The sequence below is a fragment of the Sander lucioperca genome, chromosome 20 (genome assembly GCF_008315115.2).
Source record: "Sander lucioperca isolate FBNREF2018 chromosome 20, SLUC_FBN_1.2, whole genome shotgun sequence".
Taxonomy (NCBI): Eukaryota; Metazoa; Chordata; class Actinopteri; order Perciformes; family Percidae; genus Sander; species Sander lucioperca.
Window position 1 is genome coordinate 28,111,044 of NC_050192.1, and position 26,457 is coordinate 28,137,500.

General features: G+C 39.4%; 1 protein-coding gene across 1 annotated transcript in view; it reads left to right on the forward strand.

The window, feature by feature from the left end:
* large1 (LARGE xylosyl- and glucuronyltransferase 1) overlaps positions 1–26,457 on the forward strand; it is a 217,193-nt gene that overhangs the window by 20,556 nt on the left and 170,180 nt on the right. Inside the window, exon 2 of the mRNA XM_031316902.2 lies at positions 16,343–16,528. Coding sequence (XP_031172762.1) covers positions 16,423–16,528 — 106 coding nt within the window. The 5' untranslated portion in view covers positions 16,343–16,422. The remainder of the gene's footprint in view (positions 1–16,342; positions 16,529–26,457) is intronic.

Sequence of the window (26,457 nt, forward strand, 5' to 3'; positions counted from 1 at the left end):
CAATGCCTCTCCTTATCCGTCTCGTTTTAACCAGTCCCTCCAGGTCCGCTGGAAAGTCAGCGGACAAGCGCTGGAGTTTAGAAAGTGGAAATGTTCGGGCATTTCAAAAGCAGGGAGATTCCGTTCAAAAATGTAGGTCTCCTTTGTCAGTTCGCCATGTGTCTACCGGGCACAAATGCTCCGTTGAGCGGATCTTTTCGCTCATGAACAACACACGGACTGACGAAAGGAACCGCATGACCATTCCCACCTTAAAGGCGCTACTCGTCACACGGGCCAATTTTGCTGACACCTGTGCGCAATTTCACAGTAGGCTTTCAGCCAACAAATTGTTTCTTGAGCAAATTCACTCCTCTAACAAATATACGGAATTAATGTTTCCAATAGGGAAGCTATCTGCTCTATCAAATGAGATTACATTTATGTGTGTGTGTTGTTGGTTAGAATAACACTGGTAACACTTTATGGTAAGGGTACATGAATTATCATGAATTCATGCATGAATTAATTGATGTAGGCTATGTATTATTATGCATTATGTAATCAATGATTTATGTGTTACTGCATTCCTTAATATCCCATGAATCATCAGGAATTGACGTGTTCATAGTCAGTCATTTGTGACCTCATACATGAACAACACAACTAAAGCATTAGGTACGTGGGCACATCATTATGAATTATGATTTATTAAGCATGATCATGATTATTTATTTTTCTGCAAAAAAATGTCATCACTGCGCAAATTCTGATTTGAACACTACTTGTGCATAATGATGTACCCACCTTACCTAATGCTTTAGTTGATGTGTTGTTCATGCATGTGCATGAGGTCATGAATGAGAGGCTATGAACAATTCCTGATGATTCATAAGATATAAAGGAATGAAGTAATGCACAAATTCATAATTCATGTACCCTTACTGTAAAGTGTTACCATAACTTTAGTTCAAGCCTGTGGCAGCAGTTCCAAATAATTAGTTTAGTGCCATGCAATGAAAAATATCTTAACACAAAGTTCAGTGGGTGCATTTTCCAAAAGAATGCTTTAATTCTGAAAAATAAAGTTGGTCCCACACGAAACTCACTCAATGTCTTTTAATATTATTTCTTAGATATGTAGGCTACATACCACTAAAATTCATGAATATCAACTGAGATACCCCATTATGTTGTGAGCAGTAGGCCTACGTGTGCTGTTAGCAAAATTGTGTCTAATTTGTCTGTGTCTATGTCTGACCTGGGCTGGCACATGTTCACGTTAAAAAGCGTGTGCGTGCACGAGCACTACGGTCGTGACGTAGGTCCCCTTCGAGGCCAGGTTGATGTTGGAAGTCCCTCTAGTGGACAAAATGTGTAACAACAACCACATGCTTATAGTGGCATTGACAATGCATAAGCCTGAGTAGTGTAGTAATAACAGGCTGCATTTGAGCATTAAATATTTGAATATTATTTGAATATAAAAAAAAATAAATTAAATTCAAATGGTATTATAGAGGAAGATTGACAGCTCTAGTCCATACATCTGACAAAGACAATTTCCTTGTTTCCTCTCTTTTCCCATGCTTCCTCGGTGGGACGGACTAAGACGAAAGGCAGGGAGCCGGGAATGCAATTTAAGGGAAGTGAGAAGGACCCATAGTAAACAGCCGTGGACCACTTGCCCACTCCTCCGGGTAACGTTAACAGTTAGCGTGTGTTAGCATGGTGGCGTTAGCCAGCACCAGTCAGGATCACTTCACTGGCTCTGTGTCTCAATTTTTGTGCGAGTAACGTTAACTAACTCTTAGGGATGTAACGATGCACAGTGAATCGGTTTACATGTGTAAAGATTACAACTGGTTGAGATAAAAAATTAATTGCGATGCAATTTTTAAACAGCCTAGGGTGTAACGCTTGTTAACATACAGCAGGTAACATTAGCCTACCGTTTGCTAGTAACTTTTGCTGGCTTAAACACGGTTAAATAATCTGCAGCCGAAGACACAGAGCAGACTAGTAGCACTTTGTGGACACTGCCGCTGTCGGATAGACAACAGTGACGGGACTTATTGGTGCGTTTGAGTATGGCTCCGTAAGCTTGTGTTGTGCATTTAATGTTGTTGTAAAATTGCAAAACAGTCTTGGGAAGGAACTTGTTTTGGTGTAACATGTGTACGTTCAAAAGTTGTTTTAGTCTTGTAACAGAAAACTCAGATTGGACAGATAGTCTAGCTAGCTGTCTGGATTTACCCTGCAGAGATCTGAGGAGCAGTTAACCATAGTCCTCAGAAATCCACTGGAGTTTAGAATTATAACACAAGGAAAGCCCAAGGTAACGGACATTCGGCCAAAAGAGTGACATCTATCTCTTCTATCTCTATCTCTCTCTCCAATACTTGAATATATATATTCAAGTATTATTATGATTAAAATTCTGTTATTTTGCATTTCAGAACTGTTTTTAAGTACATATTAACAATGGAAAGCAATTCTTACCAGTGGATCTTCACTGGGAATCAAATGAATGCAAGGAAAGTTACTTTATGAACTTGACTTTAAGATTTGTATTTGTTTATTATTTATTTACTGTAAACAAAAGAAAAATGTGTGAATCTGTCATTATTGCACAATTCCTCCAATTACCTAACTTAAAACTAAAAATCCCTATCCTTACCAGAGTCAATATAATGTGCAGTAAATTTTGATTACTTGACGTCCAGTCAATGAGACAGCGTTTGCACTTTGCAGCAGTTCCAGTTGGGCTGCTTTCTCCGTGTTGTACAGGCTGTGTATGCCTGAAACTACTGTCCCCCTCGACGGCAATGTATAAGACGGGTCAGAACATTCCAACCGTAGTACGTCTTTAAGACCCTAGTCCTCTACGATGCTGACAGGTCTGCAGTTAGTTGCCACCCATTTCGCAAGAGCTGTAGTAATTTTTTGGGATTTGGTTTCATCAACAGTGTTTTTGATATGAATGTTCCGGTTATGAGTCTTATCCTGTGTTTGATCATATTCGGTTCGGGAGAAACTCTATCCATAGATGTAAAACCTATAAGCAATATTACACGAGAGGGTGTGATTTAACATTAGCACGACAGTGATGCAGCTAGCACCAAGGTCCGTAGCATTAGCTAAGCATTACTGAAGTGCCAATGTCAATGTATAGCTAGTCAGTCAGCCAACTTAAGCTAACGTTAGCTTTGTAGAGATCGTAGGATTTCACAAACTGAATAAATACTCCACATATGAACACAAAAACTACTTTGCTGGCTCAATCGTGTTGTAACAAAGATATTTGCTGAAAATAATATTTTTCATAGCGACAGATATAAAAACAGCTCCTGTAACGTTATGCCCTCCTCAGCAGCTGTTTTTAACATAGCGCTCTGTCACTCGCACCGGTGTTGTATCAAAGAGTGATCCACCGTCAATTCTTTTCCCTACTGTTAAAATGCTACAAGGGTTTGGTTGATGTTTAGGTAGCGGGGAACAGATCTCAACGGGGAAAACACCGACACAGCTGACACCTCCGCTCTCTTCAATATTTCCCTCATTAATTATACATTATTTCACTCACAACAATCCATCCACTATGGCTAATCAGAATGATCATTTTGATGACTCTGCGATAAATGGCTGGTTGGACGTTGCTGAACCCACAGACGGAGATAGCATGTTGTCATGTGTGTAATGAATATTCCAACTATTAGGCTTATCCTGTTTTGATCATATTCAGGATATGATGTTTAAATGGCAGAGAAATCTGGTTTTCATATCCCCATAAAGACTCTTTGTCTGCTCTGAGCACATCCACCTCTCTCTCTCTTTCTTTTACACTGTCCGTTTCAACTGATATCATCATTATGTCGTATTTAGCTAAAAAAAGACATTTATTGACATTTACTGTCAATAAATCCCTGCTCGGATCTACTAGCTGTAGGCTTATTTAAGGGCATTTTACATCCTGCAGCAGATCTGCCAGCGGACTGCTGGGTAGCCATTATGCTAACTAGAGCTGGTTTTCATACATCTTTATCACACAGGGAGGAAGATTCGGTAGGAATCGGGGATCATTTGCTTTTGTCTGGCTCTCCGATTTGACCAATCATGTTTGCTTTAAACTGAGGTTAGGACCTTAGCTTATAGACACAGAAATACAGAAATAAATAAATGTAGGTGAACAAAAATGTAAAAATATTTATACATTTATTCATTGATTCATTTCTTTATTTCAGCATGTATTTATTCCTTTATTTATTAATACATTCATTTACACATTTATTTATTAATTCATTCATTTCAGCATTTATTTATTTATGCATTTATTTATTCCTGTATTAATTAGTTTTCCTGTATTTATTTAAACATTTATTCATGCATTTATTTATTTATTGAGACTTAAGTCATGTTCTGTCCTCTATAGCAGTGCACTGTGTTTGCGTTTTACCCTTATATCTGGCAAACCGGCCAGGGTGTCAAAATGGGCAGTGGACGAAAACACAGGCCAAACAAAAACAGCCGTTCCAGACCATAATGGAAATTTCAAAGGAAAACGCACTGGCTTTGGCATTGGTGTCAGAGATGAAGGTCTAATATCTGATGACTTATGGTAATTGTATGATTTAATACAGTAAATATATTACATATTTCTCCATATTTAGTTTTTTTACCTTTCCAAAAAGTTAATATTACATTAAATACAAGTTCATGTAAGTTGTTGATTTACTGGCAGTCGCAGAGGCCTGGCAATGTTCTTTAGGGTTGGGCAAGCTGACTGAAAGATGTCAGGGTTGACTGACAGTGTTGACCAACCAACTGGGTTGTGCGTAGCGATTCCAAAGACACTGATTGGTCAGAAGCTGGGAATCCCGCCCTCTCTCCCTTGGCTAGCCTGTTTATTTCTGTGTACAAAACTGTGGTTACAGATACAAACATAAATGTACAAGTCTACAAAACTAAGCTTACCGATACAAGTTTAAAACTCCAATGACATACATACTATAGAGCCCCGTTTGCAGGGTAGTGCACATGTCCCTCACTACTATCACGTGTAGTGTACAGCTAAGGTAACATAATGAAATGAAATGCAACTCCCCCTGCACAATCAATATACTTTTCTCCTCTGTGGGTAAAGCAGGAGCCATTTAGTCCACAGTACAATCTGTATGGATTGTTTTGACCTGTGGTCACTCTTGATTTTTTTATGTCCTCTCTGCTAACCTCCACAGAACAGAGGCTGCTTTTCACCTTTGTACTTATGCCAGACTGTGTGGCTGTAATACATATGCTTGGTTGTGCTCAGTGTGTTCTCATCACGCCCTGTTCTTTTTTAGCTCTGAATGTCTTTCAACTGCTTCTCATGGGTTGCGTCCGAAATTCCATACTAACATGCTATTTAGTTGGCTATAACAGTATGTGAGATTTGTTTAGTATGTCCACAACTGTAGTATGAAACCAATAGTACATGAATTGCATACTATTACTGGTGAATGCTACAGTATGCAAACACTGGACACTACGGCGGCATAAGTATCCCACATGCAATGCGGTAGTAACGTCAACGTTCATAACAGACAAATGGACAGCAACCAAGACAGCTCTGTAACGTCAATAACGCTTTAATTTTAATTTCTACATATTTAAAATCAGGGATTATGTCACCTGCGACCGTTGTAGTTGCTGGTCTAGTTATTTACCTTTTTCAATTATGATTAAGGTCAACAATGAACTTCCATGCTCAAGTAAATGACTACTCTTAAGTCATTGTCTAAAGAAATTACAGATGGATACTAACAAAAGTTGGTAAAAATATTTGTGAAAATATGATTATTGGAAACATCAAAATATAACACGGATTAGGTATTTAAGTGATTACAGACCTAAGAAAACATAAATATAATCATACAATAATGAAATAATCCCATAAAACGTATGGGGTTTATTGCAGGTTATTTTATTTCACCCCAGCAGTATTTGATTCAAAATGTTCTAAAAAAATTATTTCACATTTGTCGATCAAGACAGACATCAAAAACAGGCCAGAGTAAGTGCGCTGTCCACTCATTCAGATCGAAGCACAGACAACACCGAAAAAAATAAATCTGTGTGGATGTAGACATTACGTAATGAAATCTGTGATATTAACAATCAAATGTTAAATGTGTATCTTTACATGAATATAGCATGTTTTGAATGAATCTGCATTTGTTCAAAACACAAGACATTGCAATTTTTTTTCCTTTACATAATGTATCTAAGTAACCAAGCACATTGTTGTGGGTACACACACAACAAACAAAACCTTGTTTTATTTACTCAGTATAAAATAATTGGGAAGTGGGAGGAGCCGCGTCACTCCTTGAACTTCCCTTTCGTGTTTTGTTGGTCCGGAAACCCCGTGCATTCCAAATGAAGAGAAACTAAACATTAATTGCCAACTTGCAGTATCTGACGGTTACCTCTGTGCTACAAACACAATATTCTCTCGTTCTGTCAATATTTCTGTCTATCACTCCCCACATTAATTCTACTTTCAGAATAAGGACTGAAATGTCTGCTGTTTGTGAAGTCAATAATACTTATTGATCATTTAAAGCTATTTTTTAATCCTCCAACTTCAGCTTCTTTAACATATTTATGAACATAATTCACTTATTTACTGTTTAAATGGCTTTTCAGTGGTTAGATGTTATCCCCAACTACATCATGCTCATTAATAAGATAAACAACTGCTGGCTGTCTCTGGACTGGTTTATTGTGTGCTTTTATACATAAACTTTCTCCTGTTTATTTCCATGCTGGAAGTAATTTGCTTTTTTGTGAGAAGATTACTTTCCTGGTAAAACAGGGGAGGCTACACTAAACATGTAGTGGGTTCTAACTAACTTAATAATCACATCTCATTCTGTAAGAGTAAGCTTGCTTGAGTATGCTTACTGCATACTGTGTCATAAACATGCCAGGTAATCAAAGCTAATTCTCCGGGCTTAAAAGGTTGGTTTAAAACCTCTTAAAAAAACGCTTGAAATTCCATTCTTTTTGGTCTAAATGTCATACCCAAATTAAAAGTGGTACAGCTCCCATATACTTTGACACTCTGGGGTGTGGTTGATATCATTGGAAAGGAAACACTCAAGTTTTTGTTCCAAGTGTCAGGGTGATTCTAGGCCTTACTGACACAGAGTTACAGAGGCTAGAATGGAGGGTTTTTATTTCCATCCAAGTCATACATCTGTAAAATGACTAAAATACACTGCATATAGGTGAGATACAGACAACACAATTTGAAGTCAAAAGACTCAAAAATGGATTTTATATGAATTTTTTTCTACAGGTATGTCTGTCCGTTTTTCTTAGATCCATTTGGAAAGTTCAAAGAAAAAAGCCAAAAAAGTGCAAAATACAAAACTTCTCAAATACAAAAACACACCCACATCAATCACACACACATACTTGAAATAACTATATACATAAATATATAGAAATACGTCATTATAAATGGTTCAGGGAGTGCTATGCATTATAACAGTCCCTGTTTGTGCTTTGAAACCGCTATAGCCATTACAGGGTTAAAAATGTCATCATGTTGCATGGGCTTTGAATCGTCTCCTTATTGGCTAAAAAGGTAGGGGGTAGGGTAGGGTCTCGTAACATGAAATTGTAACTGGCTGAAGCAAATGTTGATCGAAGCCCCCGTGACCCAGATCGACTGCTGACCTATCATTGGGCTTTCAGCTGGCTATCTTCGGCTTCCGGGAACGGATTGGCTTATGAGAGGTCTTGTTTGATTCGTAAGACTTCAGAGAATAGAATGGATGCCCTCATTGGCCATTAGAAGTCTAGCGTGAGACGAGAGACACGTTTGAAAAGCCCGGAAGTGGAATAGCGTTTGTCTTTTTTTGTGTCTGTTTTGGGTCTTGTAATTTCAAGATTGAGAGGCAAACAGCTAGTTTTGGATAAAATGGCTTGCATATTCCATTTCCTTGGAGTGTTGGCGAGGTATGAAAAAAAAAGTTTTTGGGACAATATCACCAATGTCGATAAAGGGAGAATGAAAAAGGTATGAATTAGGGATGTCCAGATCTGATCACGTGATCGGAAATCGGGCCCGATCACGTGGTTTCAGACTCGATCGGAATCGGACGTTACCTCCCGATCAGGACTCGGATATATATGTATATATATTCTCATTATTTTTTAACACATCTATAGTTATGCGGTGGCACAGAGTTAGACCCTTTTGACTCCACACAGAAACAGCAACGTGTGCGGCATGACATCACTTTGTTGCAGAGACGCTATTGGTTAAATGCCGGCAAAGTAGAACACGGAAGCAGCTTGAAGCGGAAAGCGCGAGTATGTCTGCGGTCTGGAGGTATTATAAAGTTGAATTATTATAGAAGTATCGGATCGGGACTCGGTATCGGTAGATACTCAAAATCAAATGACTTGGACTCGAGGGCAAAAAAACCTGATTGGGACATCCCTAGTATGAATACACACTCGACACTAGCTGCGCAGTCTACTTCTGTATTTCTTTATTTTCTTTAACTTGATTACAGTTGTATAACTGCTATAAATCATCTTATGCTTTGTGTGTGGGCTTAATTGAATCATGAGAGGCTAAGCTTTTAATTGTTGTCGCATGACCGTATATTTTGAAGATTTAATGCTTTAAAGTTACAACGAAGTTTATGAGTGGAGGTAACAGCGATGAAGTGTACCGTCCACGGTACACTGTTCTTAAAGAGGTTTTAAGCGGGAATCGGATCAATGTAAATGTCTCCACGTATCTCCGCACACAAGGGTGTCATGGGTAACCAAAAGAGCCGATTGGCTCACCTCCCAAATCTCACAGGTTTGACTAAGCTTGTCAAACAAGGCTAATAGTTTGATTCAGCTTCCTGTTCAGAAGATGGGTTAACACCAGGCCCGGATTGGCTAATCAGGAGCACCAGGAGAATTCCAGCTGGGCCGGTCATGTTTTTTGGCCACGGGGGACGACGGTGTTATAATATATAATTATATAATATAATAATAAGCGCAAAAACAGGTAACTGGTATCAACTCACCATTAGATGCACGCACACCAAATAACTATACTGCAATCTGAGGATCCAACCTGCTGCTGCACAATCTTGCCCTGCACATGTGTGAATGACTCTGAAAAGGAGGGTCCTGACTCTTACTTCAGGCCTTATACCGCTAGGTGGCCAACTAAGTGCCTGAACAAAATAATAGTAGAACCTATTCACAGAAATGGACTAACATTGCCTAATGAAAATACAAGAACAAGAAAACCAAAACAAACAGAACTGACTAAACACTCAGCACAGCTGATGGGCTTTTGTACACTAGTGAAACTGACTTGACTTGATCAGAAAGCTTTGTAAAAAGGGGAGATTTGTGCTGAGAATTATGACATTTTATAACATGTGATTTAGTGTCAGAAGCAGAACCAGTAGTGTGCACAAGAAATAGCAGCTGTCAGTGTGGAAGGCAGATCTAAGCTGTTGCGCCACAGTGTGAACAAGCAAACATGATCACATTAGTTACAATATAACCACTTTCTATGCCCAAATGTTACTAGTGACCCATTACGTCTTTTACCATTGAAAGTAGGATAGTAAATATACAAAGCCCACAATTGTAAGGGAATAGGATGAAAGTAATATTTAATATTATGCAAAGGAAAAAGTAGATGGTGTCATAATAAGTGCAATACATTTTATTTTATTCTTTGTCTTTTTATTTAATATTTTTATGTATTTTAAATGAATGAATTTGTGGCATGAATGAAGGTTTGGATGTCTGAACACTTATTTCCACAGAAAATAGATTTTGATATTGTTGAACATCATTGTGTTGTTGTAAAGATGTTAACTGTTGTGAACACCTCTGAGATCTCTGCCTTCAACTCAATGCTAAGGAGGTGAATGGAACAGCATTAAAATATTTGATTTAAAAAAAAAGCTAGAACTTTCTCACAAACAAGTATTCCAAACTAAATACCCAGTTTTCAGTGCCTTCAAAAATTATTTATACATTTTTTAGTGTTTTCTGATCTTCGTCTGTCAGTGCTTTTCAAAACCATTAAAAATCACTGTTAAAAAATATTCACATTTCTGTGGCTGGTTAGCTCAGTTGGTAGAGCGAGCACACATATGCAGAGGAGGTTTGTTCCTCGACGCAGGGTTCGAGTCTGACCTGTGACGTTTTCCTGCATGTCTTCCCCCTCCTCTATCTCCCCTTTCATATCTCAGCTTTCCTCTCCAATAAAGGCAGAAATGTCCAAAAAAAAATAATTCACATTTCTTATCTGCTACAGCTACAGTTTAATAAGGATAAATCAATTTGAAGTGTATATCAATATTTACTGAGGTTAGAAACAGTAAGATTCTGGGGATTAAACTTCATCAATGTCTGACATATTCATTAAGTAAAGGCCCATACAAAGATAGGACAGGATCACCCAGAGTCTAGATGCTGGTGGTGGTTAATGGAAACTTTCAGTTTACTCTCCCTGGATGTCATGGTGGTGGGTTGTGCAATAGTAGGTCTGACAGACAGAATGACAGAATTGCAATGATATTTAAAGAACATGGAGCATCACAGGGAGTTGTTGGTTTGAGGAATGTGGGCAGAAAGGTCATTATTAAGGTATGCTGATATTGAAAGTGTGTGTGTGTGTGTGTGTGTGTGTGTGTGTGTGTGCGTGCGTGCGTGTGTCCTTTTGGGAAGGGGTGGGGGGACTGGTTTTAGGATGTGGGAACAATTGAGCCCATTGATGCAACTTTGCACATTTGTATTATTGTAAATTAGGTGTGAATGTGTTTGTAAAATGGTATATTCTGATGTTTTGTACTTAACTTGCATTGAATATTTATTGTTTTATCTACCTGCCCAGGGACTGCGGGCAGAAAAGAAAAAGAAAAGAGCACACTTGTGCTACAACCTGGTACAAGGCATCTCTCCTTGTTCATATACAATAATATATATATAATTGTGCATTGTCCCAGTTTAAATAAAATTACACTGCATTACAAAAGCATGTGTGCTTCAACTCACCAGAGTTTCTTCAACACTAATATCTACCTCTTGTTCACAGCTGGAATTCTGATAAAGGAACAGCTTATTAGTGTTGTCGGATAGAAATAATTGAAACTTTAGGTCTATTCTGTAGCGTTACATACCATTAGTTGCTTCGTCATTCATAGCAGGTGTACACACAAAGGAATTTCAGCGGAAAAGGAATTGCTGACAGCACGTAGCACTCAAACTTTTTAGATGCGCAGACAGTGTATTGCACTCCCTATGGTTACAACATGCAGCTGCACCTCTAAATGACATGAGTTAAGTCGCCCTATATTCTCATATGGGTTACAGGTACCTTTATTCATTACAAGTCTCTATTTTAGATGTGTTATGAAAAAAGAATCTGCAGATGAAATGAAAACATCTGTCAGAGCCTGTTATATTTCTAACCTCTGTCTATCTAGAATTTCCCAGCTTCACTGCAACGCCATCCTTCACACAGAACAATTCAATCAGTCTCTCTCAGCTTCCCCATGGTCTTTTATTATCAATAAACCACTGCTCCCATAATCATCGCTCATCACTTTTAGTGTCAACACACACTAATTTGCTATTGAGCTGTCGATATAAAATTCCATTTTCTATTAACTTATTGTTGAGCCACGAGGGAAGGCTCACCATTTACATCTCTAGAAATTACTATAAATTTGAAGCCAGGCTATGGATATCAACTTACTTTTTGTACTAGGCAAGTTTAGAAGATTGGATGTGATTCGTAGCTCCCTCTCAGACTATGAATGTTTGTGAGTTTTAGGGAGGATTCAGGCTTTTATGGAGTTAAGTTTAATACCAGAATCAGACTACACAAATTCAGCCCGATTTTGACCCAGCAGACACGTCGCAGACAAACGTTCAGAGTTGTGCCCAACTATGAGGGTCAGGATCGACGAACGTGAGTCTTTACCTCTTGTAGTGTGACATAATCATCAGCGATCTAACATCTGGGATGCTTCATAATAGCGGCTCGTTTGGAAAACAATCTCTTCTTTTATGAAAATAGTTCACTGGCATTAGTTAAAGTTGTAATCTCTAAGATTTTCATTTAGCCAAATATCACAATTAAAATATGATGCGTTATTCATTAAACTATCCAGCATTAAATTATAGAATTGAAAGCTCCACCTTGAACAGATGTTAAGGAAATGTAAGTACTTTGTGCTGATAATGCCTCTTTTCACTTTAAAGGACAATTCCGGCGCAAAATTAACCTAGGGGTTAATAACATATGGGTGTCGAGTCGACCGTTCTCTGGGATATGTTTTCATGCTAATCGAATGTGACCAGTTTTAGGGCACAACGCTAATTAGCTAACAACGCTAATAACGCTAGTCGTCAGGGCCACCTGAAAGTAAAAAGAAATCGCTATTTCTATACCACTAACAAGGCTCAAAATATAACCACACTTCCATGATAGCATAATGAGGGTCCTTACATGTAAACCGAAGCATTGAGAACTTTGTAAGTGTACAGACAGTACATGTATATATAATAAACCCTCATTATGCTACCGTGGAAGTGTGGTGCTATTTTGAGCCTTGTTAGTGTTATAGAAATAGTGATTTCTTTTTACAGTACTTTCGCGTGGCCCCGACGACTAGCGTTATTAGCTAATTAGCGGTTTGCCCTAAAACTGGTCACATTCGATTAGCAGAAAACATATCCCAGAGAACGGTCGACTCGGTACCCATGTGTTATTAACCCCTAGGTTCATTTTGCGCCGGAATCGTCCTGTAAGTAAACATTTGAATGCAGGACTGCACTGTGCAGTATCAATAGTTTTACTATTAATAGTTAATAGTTTTACTTCAGTAAAAAGCTTTGCATTTTGAGTTCTTCTTCTACAAAATCCGGATCTATCCGGCCCATTGAAACCCCTAAGTAAATGATTTAAGAATGCAGCTTTGCAGTTACTCTGAATCCTCTCAGTAGGGCTAGGTATTGTTCCAAGATTTTTCGAAACCATGACCTGAGGGTAGAAGCTCCTCCCCGAGCCTCTCAGTACTGGCCTGATGTGTCCGGTATCTTCTACCCGACCTCAACAGGGAGAAAAGGCTGTTACCTAGGTAGTTTGATAGTTTGGATCTTTAATGATTCTGCTAGCCTTATTCTTGCAGCGCCTGGTGTAAAATATCCTTTAGGCAGGGTCGGGCACCGCCTAGTGTGTGTTCAGCCAAACAAGCAGGGTCTTATGGTCAGTATTTGAGGGGATACCCAGAATTTCCTCAGGCGTCTGAGGTGAAACAGGCTCTGCCTTGCCTTTCTCACCACTTTGTCAGTATGCAGCACCCAGGTCAGACCCTTGGTGATGTGGACACCAAGGCTGCCCACCCTCTACACTGAGGACCTATGGATATTAGTAATGCGTAGTTCCTTCCCTGCTTCGAGTCCACTATCATCTCTTTAGTCTTGCTGACATTCATCAGTAGGTAGTTGTCCTGACACCAGCGGGTCAAGTCCTCTACTTCCTTAAGGTAGGCCTTTTCATTGTTGTCTGTGATCAGGTCCACCACAGCTTTGTTGTCAGCAAACTTGACGATGCTCGAAAGTGGCTACACAGTAGTGTGTGTACAGGGAGTACAGTAGTGCAGTAGCTATTGTGGACAACTCAACCCAGATCATCCTTTAACACTTAAGATACTGTGATTGTCACAGTTCTCACGTCACTGTACGCACCATTAACTATTTACCTGAACAGTTTACGATGTTGTGTATAGTATCATTGTAATCCTTTCCCATCAAAAAATTTGGGTAGACATCATCTATTCTGTGTTATAACTGGTCTGGTCATGGCGGAAAGTAAAATGGCTGCCACGTGGCGTTTTTGCGATGGTTCCATTTCTAAAATTGTTCAGCTCCCGAACTATACAAGTGTACCAAATTTAAAATTTTATGAAAAAGTGAACATAATTTTCACATATCACCTGGTTATCATATTTTTCACATATCATGGCACCTAGTTTTGGTGAAACAAAGGACATTGCCCTCATTCTGCTGCTGCTCTTCAGTCTTAGCTCCTGCAACCTCTTTTTCTTTTGCAACATAATGCCTTTTTTCCCCTGCATTCCTGCATGACTGGAGCTGCTTATTCAGTGGCATGACACCTCACTTGACTTTGGTAATAAATGTCTTCAGTGTAGCATTTGCAGTGTAAATCACAAAATCCAGTGGAGAGCTAACATCACACAAAGGTCAAAGGCTAAGGAGCCGCTGAAATGATTCATAGTCTGCCTATTAAAGCAGAGGTTGTCGTACTTGAGTCTTGTTTAATCTCCTTTAGCCTCATTTAACCCCGTCTCACTCTTCACATTGCCCAGGCCACAATAAAAAACGATGAGAGTACTAGAAATACTTTTCCATGCTTGAAAGCTGCTCCCTCTACTGCATTCTACTGGGTGACAGTATGGTTTTTTGAATCCTGGCTTGTGTATGTGCCAGCCTCCACAGTGTCAGCCAGCGGTATTATGTTTTATCACTGGGCAGTCACTGGTGAAGATTAAAAATCGAGTGAGGTCAACAGGTTAATTGGACAAATGTGGCTGTAACGGAAAGAGGATTTTTACTAATATCATTTAATGAGACTTCTATACTCTCTGCCCTACATAGCGCTGGAAATTAACAAATTAGTTTAGGTAATCAAAGTCAGATTAGGATTTGACTGCCTGATTTAAGCAACATGAATCTCTTCAAATTGGCAGGTAAAAAAGGTTGCTTCGTGCTTGCAGTTGTCATTATTTGAGTTTTTAATATAAATTCAGTATGAATGGTTTAATGAGCTAGATAAGTTGGCTCCATGGAGACTTTATCATTTGATTGGTCATCAGGGCTCGACATTAACGCTTGCCCACTTGCCTGGGGCGAGTAAACTCTGTTAGGTCAAGTGGCATGCTCATGCGGTTGTCTGATCGGGAAAGTGGAAAATAAATGTAATCTTGTGAGTGAGAGTCGCTGCTCTGTGACAGGCTCGTTCAATGGCAGAGACACTCTTTCTGTTCTTGCCTTTCACAATAAAAGCACTAGACATACAGTATATTTGTTCTTTGCTTAAAGGAAACTTAATGAAATAGCTTACAGTAGCTAAGTGTTAACTATTCCTACTTCACAACAAAACAATAACAGAAAAAGGCAAAAACACTGCACAATAGCTTGAAAAGCCAGAGGCACCAAAGCACTGGTTCCCCCAGTAATTGAAGGAATAAGTTAGTTCCAGCTTTGTTATTGCCACTTGTTAATTGTATGTTAATAAATTGTAATAGTTGATCCCAAATCTGTGGTGATTCTTAATTTTTTTTTATTTCTACATTTTACATTTCTGACAAGTAACCATCTGGCTAGTAAAACATCTGAAGGGCTAGTGTCTGAGAACCCACAAAAACATTTTAAAATGTATTACCTTTTTTCATCAACTTTTAGCTAAAGAGCATTGCATCCCAAACCCTTAAAGGTGCAAATGTATAATTATAAAATGTATAAAAGCCAACCTCTAAAAAATTACCCATGTAAACCGTAACAAGTACTACAATAAGGATGTTTTGGTTGATATCTTGCTAGCCCCTTTCAAGTTCAAATGCATTATGTTCATGCATTCCTTAGAGCAGAATTCACTGGTATAGGCCACAATATACGTGAAGCTCACTTTTGCGAACTAGTCTCTGGTTTTTCGACTAAGAGATAACAAATTGGTGTCAAGATATTCTTTGGAACTAAGACAGAACAAAACATATTATTTTATTATTGTACTTTGCTTGCTAGCTGCAACTTGGCCTTTGTTTGTACATTGTCATTTTGACCCAAAAAAAACCCAAAGTTGGTGCCCCAACCCTTAATGTTCTCCAGACTTACCAGATTTGGTGCAAATACAAACTATAGATGGTTGTAATAGCGTTTTCCTATTTTATCAGTATTCTGAAAATGTTATGATTAATTTATTAATCACATAAATACATACCATTTTTTTTTTTTTTTTTATAAATTCAATTCAATTTTATTTATAGTATCAAATCATAACAAGAGTTATCTCAAGACACTTTACAGATAGAGTAGGTCTAGAACACACTCCATTATTTACAAAGACCCAACAATTCCAGTAATTCCCCCAAAAATAAATAAATTGTGTCTTTTGGCGCAGGCGGTAAGATGTATTTAACTTTGTCAACTCGCCATATAACAGAAGCCATATGCTCAGCTGTAATCCTTTCCATACAGGATGTGAAATGTCTGCACCTTGTCTAACTAGTTTTTCCATCTCTCCCTTCTCATCCAGTGCCATGAATCAGCTTGGACAACAGCTGTTACCCACATAGAGGTCACTTTACCTCTCTTTCCATTACTTCAGTCCAGAGGATGCTGGGAATGTGTCGTGGGCGCAGGAAGTTCCTGGCGGCCTCTCTCGCTTTGCTCTTCATCCCAGCACTCACCTGGCTTTACCTGTCAGTCGGGAGCTTTCAAGGTAAGCACAGATCTCTAACTATCTCTAAGATCCTTAAGTGTGTTCACACAGAGGTGTTGCAAATATTCGTGTTTCTTTATTCGCGTGACCTTGATTGAAGGATCATATTGGTATCATATCTATCATCATCACTACTTGAGGTACAGATTTTGATCATTTTTAATTGCAATAAACGGATAAAAAGTATGCCGAAATAACATCATGATGCCGATTTGTAAAAAGTCTGAATTCATACTTTGTCAGGTCTGTCCGTAAGATAACAAGCAACAACTTTTAAAATGCTTGTTTTCTGAATTAAGTTTGGATTGATCAGAGATATTTCAACATTGTAGCTGCTCCATCAACAACACAAGTCATTACAGAACTTAACAGGTAGTCCAACTTCCCCTCTTACATTTCCCCAAGAAAGCTCCTTTTTCGTCCAGGCCTCTGTAACAAATAATGAGGTGAATGAATGAATGAATGAATTTTATATCGTTGTCGGAATATCAACTGCACCAAACACATCACGAAAGGCTGCGACACACTGCAAAAGACACCCAGAGAGTTTCTGCGTCAGCTGAAATCACATATCCAACATCTGCTTAATGCAAGTTATATCGTTATCGCAGTATTCAACAATGTTATAGCCTATCGTATAGTTTCCTCATATCGAGCAGCCCTAGTACGAGTACAAAATAAACAGATTAGGAAGATACTGTAGGTATTCCAAATAAGTAGTAAAGAAGGATAGACTGAAGAGAGAGCACTATACAGGGTTCGTACGGGTGCTTGAAATCCTTGAAAATGCTTGAATTTTGAAGTTGTGTTTTCAAGGTTTGAAAAGTGCTTGCATTTTGGATAAAATGCTTGAAAATGCTTGAAATTGTAACTGTATTTCTTTCACAACAAATATCTATCTGACTGAATAGTTTGTTTATTAAATGGAGAAATAAAATGTTGGAGAGCCTAAATTAAACCTGCTCGCTTGGTGTGACTGCGATCTGCCAGTCATGTGTGACTCTGCCGGGTCGCAAGACCCGGCAGAGTCACACATGATAGCATTTATTGGCCAGGCGTCCACGCAAGGTAACGTAACCCCATTTGTTCAGGTCCTATCCCCTGACCAATCGGCTATCCTAACCTTAACCACTCGAGGTGAAATGACCCCAACCAATCGAGCTGCTTCGTAGGGCGGGTCTTGGCGTGGCCATAGTAGGATTCGTAATTTTGCCGCCGGACCCCCATGAAACCACTACTGCGCCATGCCAGGAGGCTGTCGTTTCAATGAACGTTGGCTGGATGATGACAAATATAAGTTATGGATTAAACAGGGACAAACCCCACGAGTTGCCTGTTGTAAAGTCTGCAAAAAAGACGTGCAGCTTTTTACAATGGGCGAGTCTGCGCTCTCGAGTCACATGAAGGGTAAGCCAAGTGAAGTATCCTACTCTACACGTTAGCGCCTATTTGTTTACCATAGTAACTGCTAGCTAGCAATTCGCAGGCTAGCTAAGTGACTGAGAGTACTTTGTGTGATAATGTAATGTTAGTATTGCAGTGTTTCCTCTAGATATTTTTTTTCAACGGGCTTATCTGCTAATGTTAGCTACCTACCGTTACCTTGAAACCATCCAGAAGTTACCGTACGTACCTGAAACCGGTGATTTAACGTCACTGCTCAGTTGCTCAGTGCTCAAACTGCACAGTTTAACAACAAAACACTGAGTGAACATTACTAGCTACGTAATAGCCTACTGTAAGGTTGAGGATGGCCTTATGCAATATTTACACTGCTCTATTCCAGTAGATACATGTGTATGTCTTGGCAATGAAATACATTTTTTTTTTTTTCCAATTAAGATATGCTATTTATCAGGCAGGTGCCTGGGCACTGTCTTGTCAGAGTCTTCTGGGTTAAAATTGAATTACAGGTTGTTGTTAACCTGTCTTAGATTTTGTTCAAAACTTGTCTATATCAAGAATATGTCCCAAAAGCAAGGCCTGTAAAATATTTATGTTCAAATCCTATGTCTTCATATTTTCAGTCCTTGAAATTACTTCACTTTGACAGCCTGAAAATCACATTATCTGGGAAACAATATTTGAACATTAATATAATGAAAAGTATTATTCATGTTAAGAGAGATAGACAGCGTGAGACAGGCAGCCCAAACTTTGTAGGGTGGAAGACAAACATGTCAATATGACAGCAAGTTTGTACAGCATGCCCTAGATTTGGATTAAGGGTAGCATACATTTTGAGCAAAATCTAAGGGTGCAATTGTTTTCCTAAATTTTGTCTGATTTGACACGAATGACCTAGCTGCATGTCATTTGGCTCAGATCTTCCCACTCAGTGCTACTCGCCGTAGCTGTTTTACTGTATGTTATGTTATGAACCATGAAGAGATTAAACATTTTAAAGGTGATAATTCAGGATTTACAGCAACATAGTTAACTGACCACTATCATTTTCAGCATTTTACTGATAATTCTATTGAGAATAAACATAATTAATACAAAAATAACATTTCCCTCCTATTTTTGTTATTTAGGAAAAAAGCATCAAGACCTGATGCAAAGTCATCTGAATCCAGGTCCAGTAGTAAGTGATTTTTTTGGGAAGAAAAGCACAGCTACATCCATCCATACAACCAGCAGTGACAGTACAGTGGAAGCAGCCGGTGGAGTAGCCCCTTTACCATCCACATCCACTCTTCCTGTCCAGTCTTCTAATCCACATCAGGCAACCAGCACCATAAAATCATTTGTCAGCTCTAATCCAACACTTCAAGCAGAAATATGCTGGGCAACAAAAGTTGTAACCAGCCACTATTCCTACAAATCATGTGAGAATGCAGCAGACATTTTCAGAACCATGTTTCCTGACAGTGACATTGCAAAGCAGTTTACTTGTGGGGAGAGAAAAGCAGCATACCTCACCACATTTGGGATTGCTCCTCATTTCTCTTTCCTAATGAAGGCCAAAGCCAAGAAAGAGTCTGAATATGTACTTCTGTTTGATGAAAGTCTAAATAGGGAAATTAAGAAAAGCCAGCTTGACATGCACATACGATTTTGGAATGATAACCTAGTAAAGTCAAGGTACCTAACATCATTTTTCATGGGTCATCACACTGCAGAACAAATGCACGAGAAGATTGAAAAAGTGTGTTCGGAGATAGGCTTCCAGAACCTGATTCAGCTGTAGCAGCTACACAGAAGTCACTGGTTGCACATCCTTCCCTCTTGACTTCTGTAGTCATCGGTGGCTGGAAAATGTGGAGGTGGCTGAGCGTGCCCTTCAGATTTTGCCCTCTCTGAAAATGTACATCAGTGCTGCTAAAATGAAAACTGTAACAGAGCCACTTACAAAGTCTTTCAAAACGGCTGAGATGATTGTGCAAGATGCCCTCTTCCCAGCAAAGCTGAACTTCTTTCTAATGGTAGCTAGGGAAATCACACCATTTTTGAAGTTCTACCAGACGGACAAACCCATGCTGCCGTTTATGTGCGGTGATCTCACAAATATGCTGAGGAGTCTAATGGAGAAGTTTGTCAAGCCCAGTGTCATGAAGGATGCAACTACCCCTGTAAAACTTCTTCAAGTTGACTATGCTAACTCAGTCAACCACATGGATGTCACCAAACTGAGAGTCGGATTCGTCACAGAGCGAGCCCTCGAGGAGCACATGAAACAAAACTCCTCCGAGAAGCTGAGGCTGGAGTTTAGACAGAACTGCAAGCTGTTTTTACTGAAGATGGTGTCGAAACTGTTTGAAAAGGCACCACTTAAATATCCACTTGTCAGAAGCCTGTCTGTCCTTGATCCAAGGGTGCTCCTCAAAAGCAAAGAGACAAGTGTCCAAAAACTCAGCACTGTTCTCCGACTCCTCGTGGAATCTGGCCGCATTGAAGAACAAAGCTGTGATGACATTCTGAGGGAGTTTGGCCACTTTTATGACCACAATCTGATGTGTGCGTCAGATTCCTTCAGGAATTTCAACCCACAGATGGGAAGGTTGGATGAATTCTACCATGAACATTTATCAAACAATGCAGAGTTTCGCCATCTCTGGGAGGTAGTGAAACTCGTCCTGGTCCTCTCCCATGGTCAAGCCTCTGTTGAGAGAGGGTTTTCAGTTAACAAAGAGGTGATGGTGGAGAACCTGAAAGAGCATTCTCTGATTGCTCAGCGGATCATTCATGACCATGTGAACCATATTGGAGGGCTGCTCAACATGGTCTACACAAAGGAGCTACTCCTCTCTGCAGCTGCTGCCAGGCTGAAATATCACAACTATCTGGATGACCAAAAACGTCAAAAACAAGATGAGCAGACTGCTCAGAAGAGGAAGGGAGTAATGGAGGAGATAGCTGAGATCAAGGCCAAAAAGAAGAGGATGGAGGAGGACATAAGGGTCCTCCTGAAATCTGCAGATAGCAATGCAGAGAAAGCTGAATCGGTTGGAAAACTCAGCTTCATCTCAAAGTCAAATGGTCTTCGCAGAGCTGCAAAAGAAAAACAAAAAAGTCTGGAGGCTGTAGAAAAACAGCTAAACGACAAGCTGAAGGAGCTCAAAGACACTCCTTCATAGGTCCTTAATGTACTATGGCTTTAACGTACACTGTTCTGTGTTTAGTGCCATGCTAGCAGGCAGCTAGGTGAGCATTATAACGTGTGTTACAAAGTGACCACGTTTGTCTCTGAAGTAAAGGCTGGACTACAATAGAGCTGTTTGGAGCAGTTTGTGAACAGTGTTTTCTGTTGGAGATGGTAAGTCCCTTTGGGGTGGACTTTGGGCTTTTTCACTTTGTAAACCTAATTTATAATGTGCGCAAAAAGATATATAACACAATAAAGGAAAGGGAAAAAGCCAAACAGCATAATAATAGCACTTTAAGTTGATTTGTTTAGTGTTTCAGTATTTAGTGTTGTATTTTCTTTGTTTGTTTTTTTGTTGTTTTTCAGGAGTGGATAAAGTCCACTGAAGTCAACTTTAAGTTGATTTGTTTACATTTACACATCTTGATGAGTTCATTATGTTAAATTATTAATATATATATATATATATATATATATATTAATATGCACTTTGAGGTTATAGACCATATACATAAAATGCAACTTTTGGCCTAATCTTTATAAAGCACATGTAGCACTTTTGGCCATATATACTTTTGCACTATTTTGTGTTAATTCTGTGTGTTTGACAACTCAAGTTTTTTTGATTTGCACAATATTGTTAAAAAAGGTCAATGAGCTGAATCTGACTGACTGTCTACCTCAAAGACGAATGTTTGCATTTTTTATATTTTCAATAAATTAATTGAAAGTGAACCTGTCGAGTGATTTTGTTTGGAATAATTGTTTTTACATTGACTCAGGCAGGTTAGATAGCAAGCAAAGTCTACTTAGACAGTGATATGTTTTGAAAAATAAAACCTGTTTTGCTTAAATATCTGATCCTTCTGCTATTACGAAACACAGTTTTGGATGTTTATAGCAGTATGTCTTTTAATGTGACAAAAACACTAAATAATAATTTTGACTATGTATGGTCAAAATGGTGTGTGGTGTAAGGTGCTGGAAAAAGCTTTAAAATTGACCTTGAAAGTGCTTGAAAAGTGCTTGAATTTGACCTTGGAAAAGGTGTACGAACCCTGACTATAGAGCTCTGGGTGCCCACAGACAGCTACAACGATTTGTTTCTCCATTTGTGATTCAACAACGTTAGGACATCAGGAGTAGGGTTGGGTACCGAAACGTGGTGCCAATAGGGCACTGGTTCCGATGTAAACGGTAGTAGTAACGAGACCGAATAAGAACGGAAATTTCGGTGCCTCATTTTGGTGCCTGACTTTTTTTCACCGCCCCCTGGTGTTCCGGTGTCAACTTGCGTGACATCATTGCTGCTACTCAGCACACTTGTTGATCAGAACTGATAATGAGAGGATCAATTAAGATGCCGAAGGCAAAACGCTCCAAGGTTTGGCTGCATTTCACGTCTAAGGATGCAGACTCTGCGACATGCAACAGATGCCTTAAACCAATGTCATGCAAGGGACGTAACACGTCAAATTTGTTGAAACATCTTGCGACACTTGGAGTTTATTTAAAAGCTGAACAATGCACCGTGTTTGATAACCTACGTGACGCAAGGCAAAGCACTTCAACAGCAGCAACCAGTGTCGGCCTCGCCGGACAAATTGAAGAGAGTCCCAGCCCTGCCAGTGTGGTGGTGGACATCACAGATGATGATGATGACAGCAGCCGTTCCTTTCGGGTAAATCTAGTAATTTAATGCCAACCGCAAATCTTGCATATCAAGTAGGCTAGCAAACACCATTGCCATTCAACAGCGTGTGTGACAACGTGTGCTATGTCCTATACTTCCACTCAGTGTCCGCTGGCTTTCTGCTTAATGTGCCTAATGTGTAAAAAATTACCCTGATAGTAATCTCTGTTAATCTCCAGTATTATTATATTGTTTGATACGATATTGTTTTATTTGATATTATGTAAATGTGAATTTTTATTTTATATTGGTTTATTTAGTATTACCATATGTTACTACATATTTAAGTTAATATTGTGTTCAATTTGGCCCTGGAAATAAAAGGGTATTCTTTTTTGACAAAATGTTGCGCTTTTGTTTTTTTAAGTACCGGTTCGAGAATCATTTAAGCACCGCAACAGTTTAAAAAATACAGAGTAGGTAGGTATTGGATAAAAACCAACCGATACCCAACCCTAATCAGGAGGATCTAAACAATGATAGGCTTTTGCAACATAACACCACACAAACTTCTCACTCAAGTTAAAATATTTCCACTCACTTGAATATGCAAATTTAACCTCATTCGCTTCGCACCATTCACATCATTTAGGTCCCACAGCAAATTCACATCTTTGCATTGACTTTGTATGTAATCACGCCACCACATTCGCAGTAAACACAGGCGGTGTGAACGTACCTTAACACAATGAAAACACATACCTATTATGCTTTTCCGTATTTTCTGTCATATATATAATATAATATAATCAGTGAGGAAAATAAGTATTTGAACACCCTGCTATTTTGCAAGTTCTCCCACTTAGAAATCAGGGAGGGGTCTGAAATTGTCATCGTAGGTGCATGTCCACTGTGAGAGACATAATCTAAAAAAAAAAATCCAGAATTCACAATATATGATTTTTTAACTATTTATTTGTATGATACAGCTGCAAATAAGTATTTGAACACCTGTCTATCAGCTAGAATTCTGACCCTCAAAGACCTGTTAGTCTGCCTTTAAAATGTCCACCTCCACTCCATTTATTATCCTAAATTAGATGCACCTTTTTCAGGTGTCTTTAGCTGCATAAAGACACCTGTCCACCCCATACAATCGGTAAGAATCCAACTACTAACATGGCCAAGACCAAAGAGCTGTCCAAAGACACTAGAGACTAAATTGTACACCTCCACAAGGCTGGAAAGGGCTACGGGGAAATTGCCAAGCAGCTTGGTGAAAAAAGGTCCACTGTTGGAGCAATCATTAGAAAATGGAAGAAGCTAAACATGACTGTCAATCTCCCTCGGACTGGGGCTCCATGCAAGATCTCACCTCGTGGGGTCTCAATGATCCTAAGAAAGGTGAGAAATCAGCCCAGAACTACACGGGAGGAGCTGGTCAATGACCTGAAAAGAGCTGGGACCACCGTTTCCAAGGTTACTGTTGGTAATACACTAAGACGTCATGGTTTGAAATCATGCATGGCACGGAAGGTTCCCCTGCTTAAACCAGCACATGTCAAGGCCCGTCTTAAGTTCGCCAATGACCATTTGGATGATCCAGAGGAGTCATGGGAGAAAGTCATGTGGTCAGATGAGACCAAAATAGAACTTTTTGGTCATAATTCCACTAACCGTGTTTGGAGGAAGAAGAATGATGAGTACCATCCCAAGAACACCATCCCTACTGTGAAGCATGGGGGTGGTAGCATCATGCTTTGGGGGTGTTTTTCTGCACATGGGACAGGGCGACTGCACTGTATTAAAGAGAGGATGACCGGGGCCATGTATTGCGAGAGTTTGGGGAACAACCTCCTTCCCTCAGTTAGAGCATTGAAGATGGGTCGAGGCTGGGTCTTCCAACATGACAATGACCCGAAGCACACAGCCAGGATAACCAAGGAGTGGCTCTGTAAGAAGCATATCAAGGTTCTGGCGTGGCCTAGCCAGTCTCCAGACCTAAACCCAATAGAGAATCTTTGGAGGGAGCTCAAACTCCGTGTTTCTCAGCGACAGCCCAGAAACCTGACTGATCTAGAGAAGATCTGTGTGGAGGACTGGGCCAAAATCCCTCCTGCAGTGTGTGCAAACCTGGTGAAAAACTACAGGAAACGTTTGACCTCTGTAATTGCAAACAAAGGCTACTGTACCAAATATTAACATTGATTTTCTCAGGTGTTCAAATACTTATTTGCAGCTGTATCATACAAATAAATAGTTAAAAAATCATACATTGTGATTTCTGGATTTTTTTTTTTAGATTATGTCTCTCACAGTGGACATGCACCTACGATGACAATTTCAGACCCCTCCATGATTTCTAAGTGGGAGAACTTGCAAAATAGCAGGGTGTTCAAATACTTATTTTCCTCACTGTATATATATATAACATTATATAATATGTTGGATTCTCAGCTCGGTGCACAAAGAGAGAGAGGTGCGCTCATAAAAGTTAAAACATTTAGAGACCGACAACCCCGTTAACATTCCCCGATGGGTATTTTTATGAAAGATATAGATTTTCAGCGGAGGGAATTACATATAGGCTATTTGTCGGCTTCTTGAGCTGTGTGTTGCCAATGCGACACATCGGTTTGAATTATGTTTTTATGTTTTTTATTTGCTCTCACGATCGCTTACCACTGCCAGGGTTGCAACTGAAATAATAGGCTAAAGCAACGACAGTTTATGGAAAGCACAAGTGTAATTATGGTCAGATCTTGTGCCTGACTGATGGGTTGATGATAAGCGTTGTAATTTACACATTTACAGCGTCGGCTATTTTTTTGCCAGCTTTCCTTCCTGTTTTAGGAAACAGCGACTGTATTGCGTTTTGCCTGTAAAACCGTGTCTGTGTTCTTCATATTTATGTAGAATTATAGTTTGCTCTTCTTATGTAAAATGTGCGGCTCTGGTAGATGTTTGCGATTGGTCATGCTGCGCAAACACCGCCTCTTTTATGTAAACACGCTGGATTGGGAAACCCTGGGTTGATTGAACTAGTTGTTAACCACCGTCGTAACACAGGTTATGCGGGACCGCGGTTTTTAGGTTTGGTGAAGCCGGGTAACTGAAATACATCCAGGGCATGTTGATCTTTATTCATAGTACAGGCTTCAGGTAAAGCTGTAATCTTGGCTGCCAATGTTGTTAATTTCACCCCAATTTTGGGTCACATTATTGCTAGAACATGTTCAGTTGTGTAGTATTTGGTTTAGAAGCCTTTGTGGTGATTTTTCACTGTACAAAGTCTTGCTATACTGTATACTCTGTTGCAGTCAGTCTCCAGCTCCAACGGACTGTACAGAGGCAGCGACCGCAGATCACGGAGACTCGGGAGACGTGGAAACGCTGACCAATCAGAGCTGATGATTGTAAATATGTAAACATGTTCTAGTAGAAACACAAAATACAAGTACGAACCCTGAAAATGGTATATAATAGGTCTCCTTCAACACATCCAGGCTGGTGCTTTGGAATATAACAGACTTTCACTTACTAAATCATTTGCCTTTTGAAAACTGGGTCTGTTTTTGATTTGTCACTTAACTTGTGTTGTTGGTCAAAAAGCAGACACACTTGTAAGTAGCACTTACACAACACAAGTGTTCATGTTGCAGCACAGTCCTCATGCCTCTATGTCCTGTATGTTTTGTGTGTTTTAAC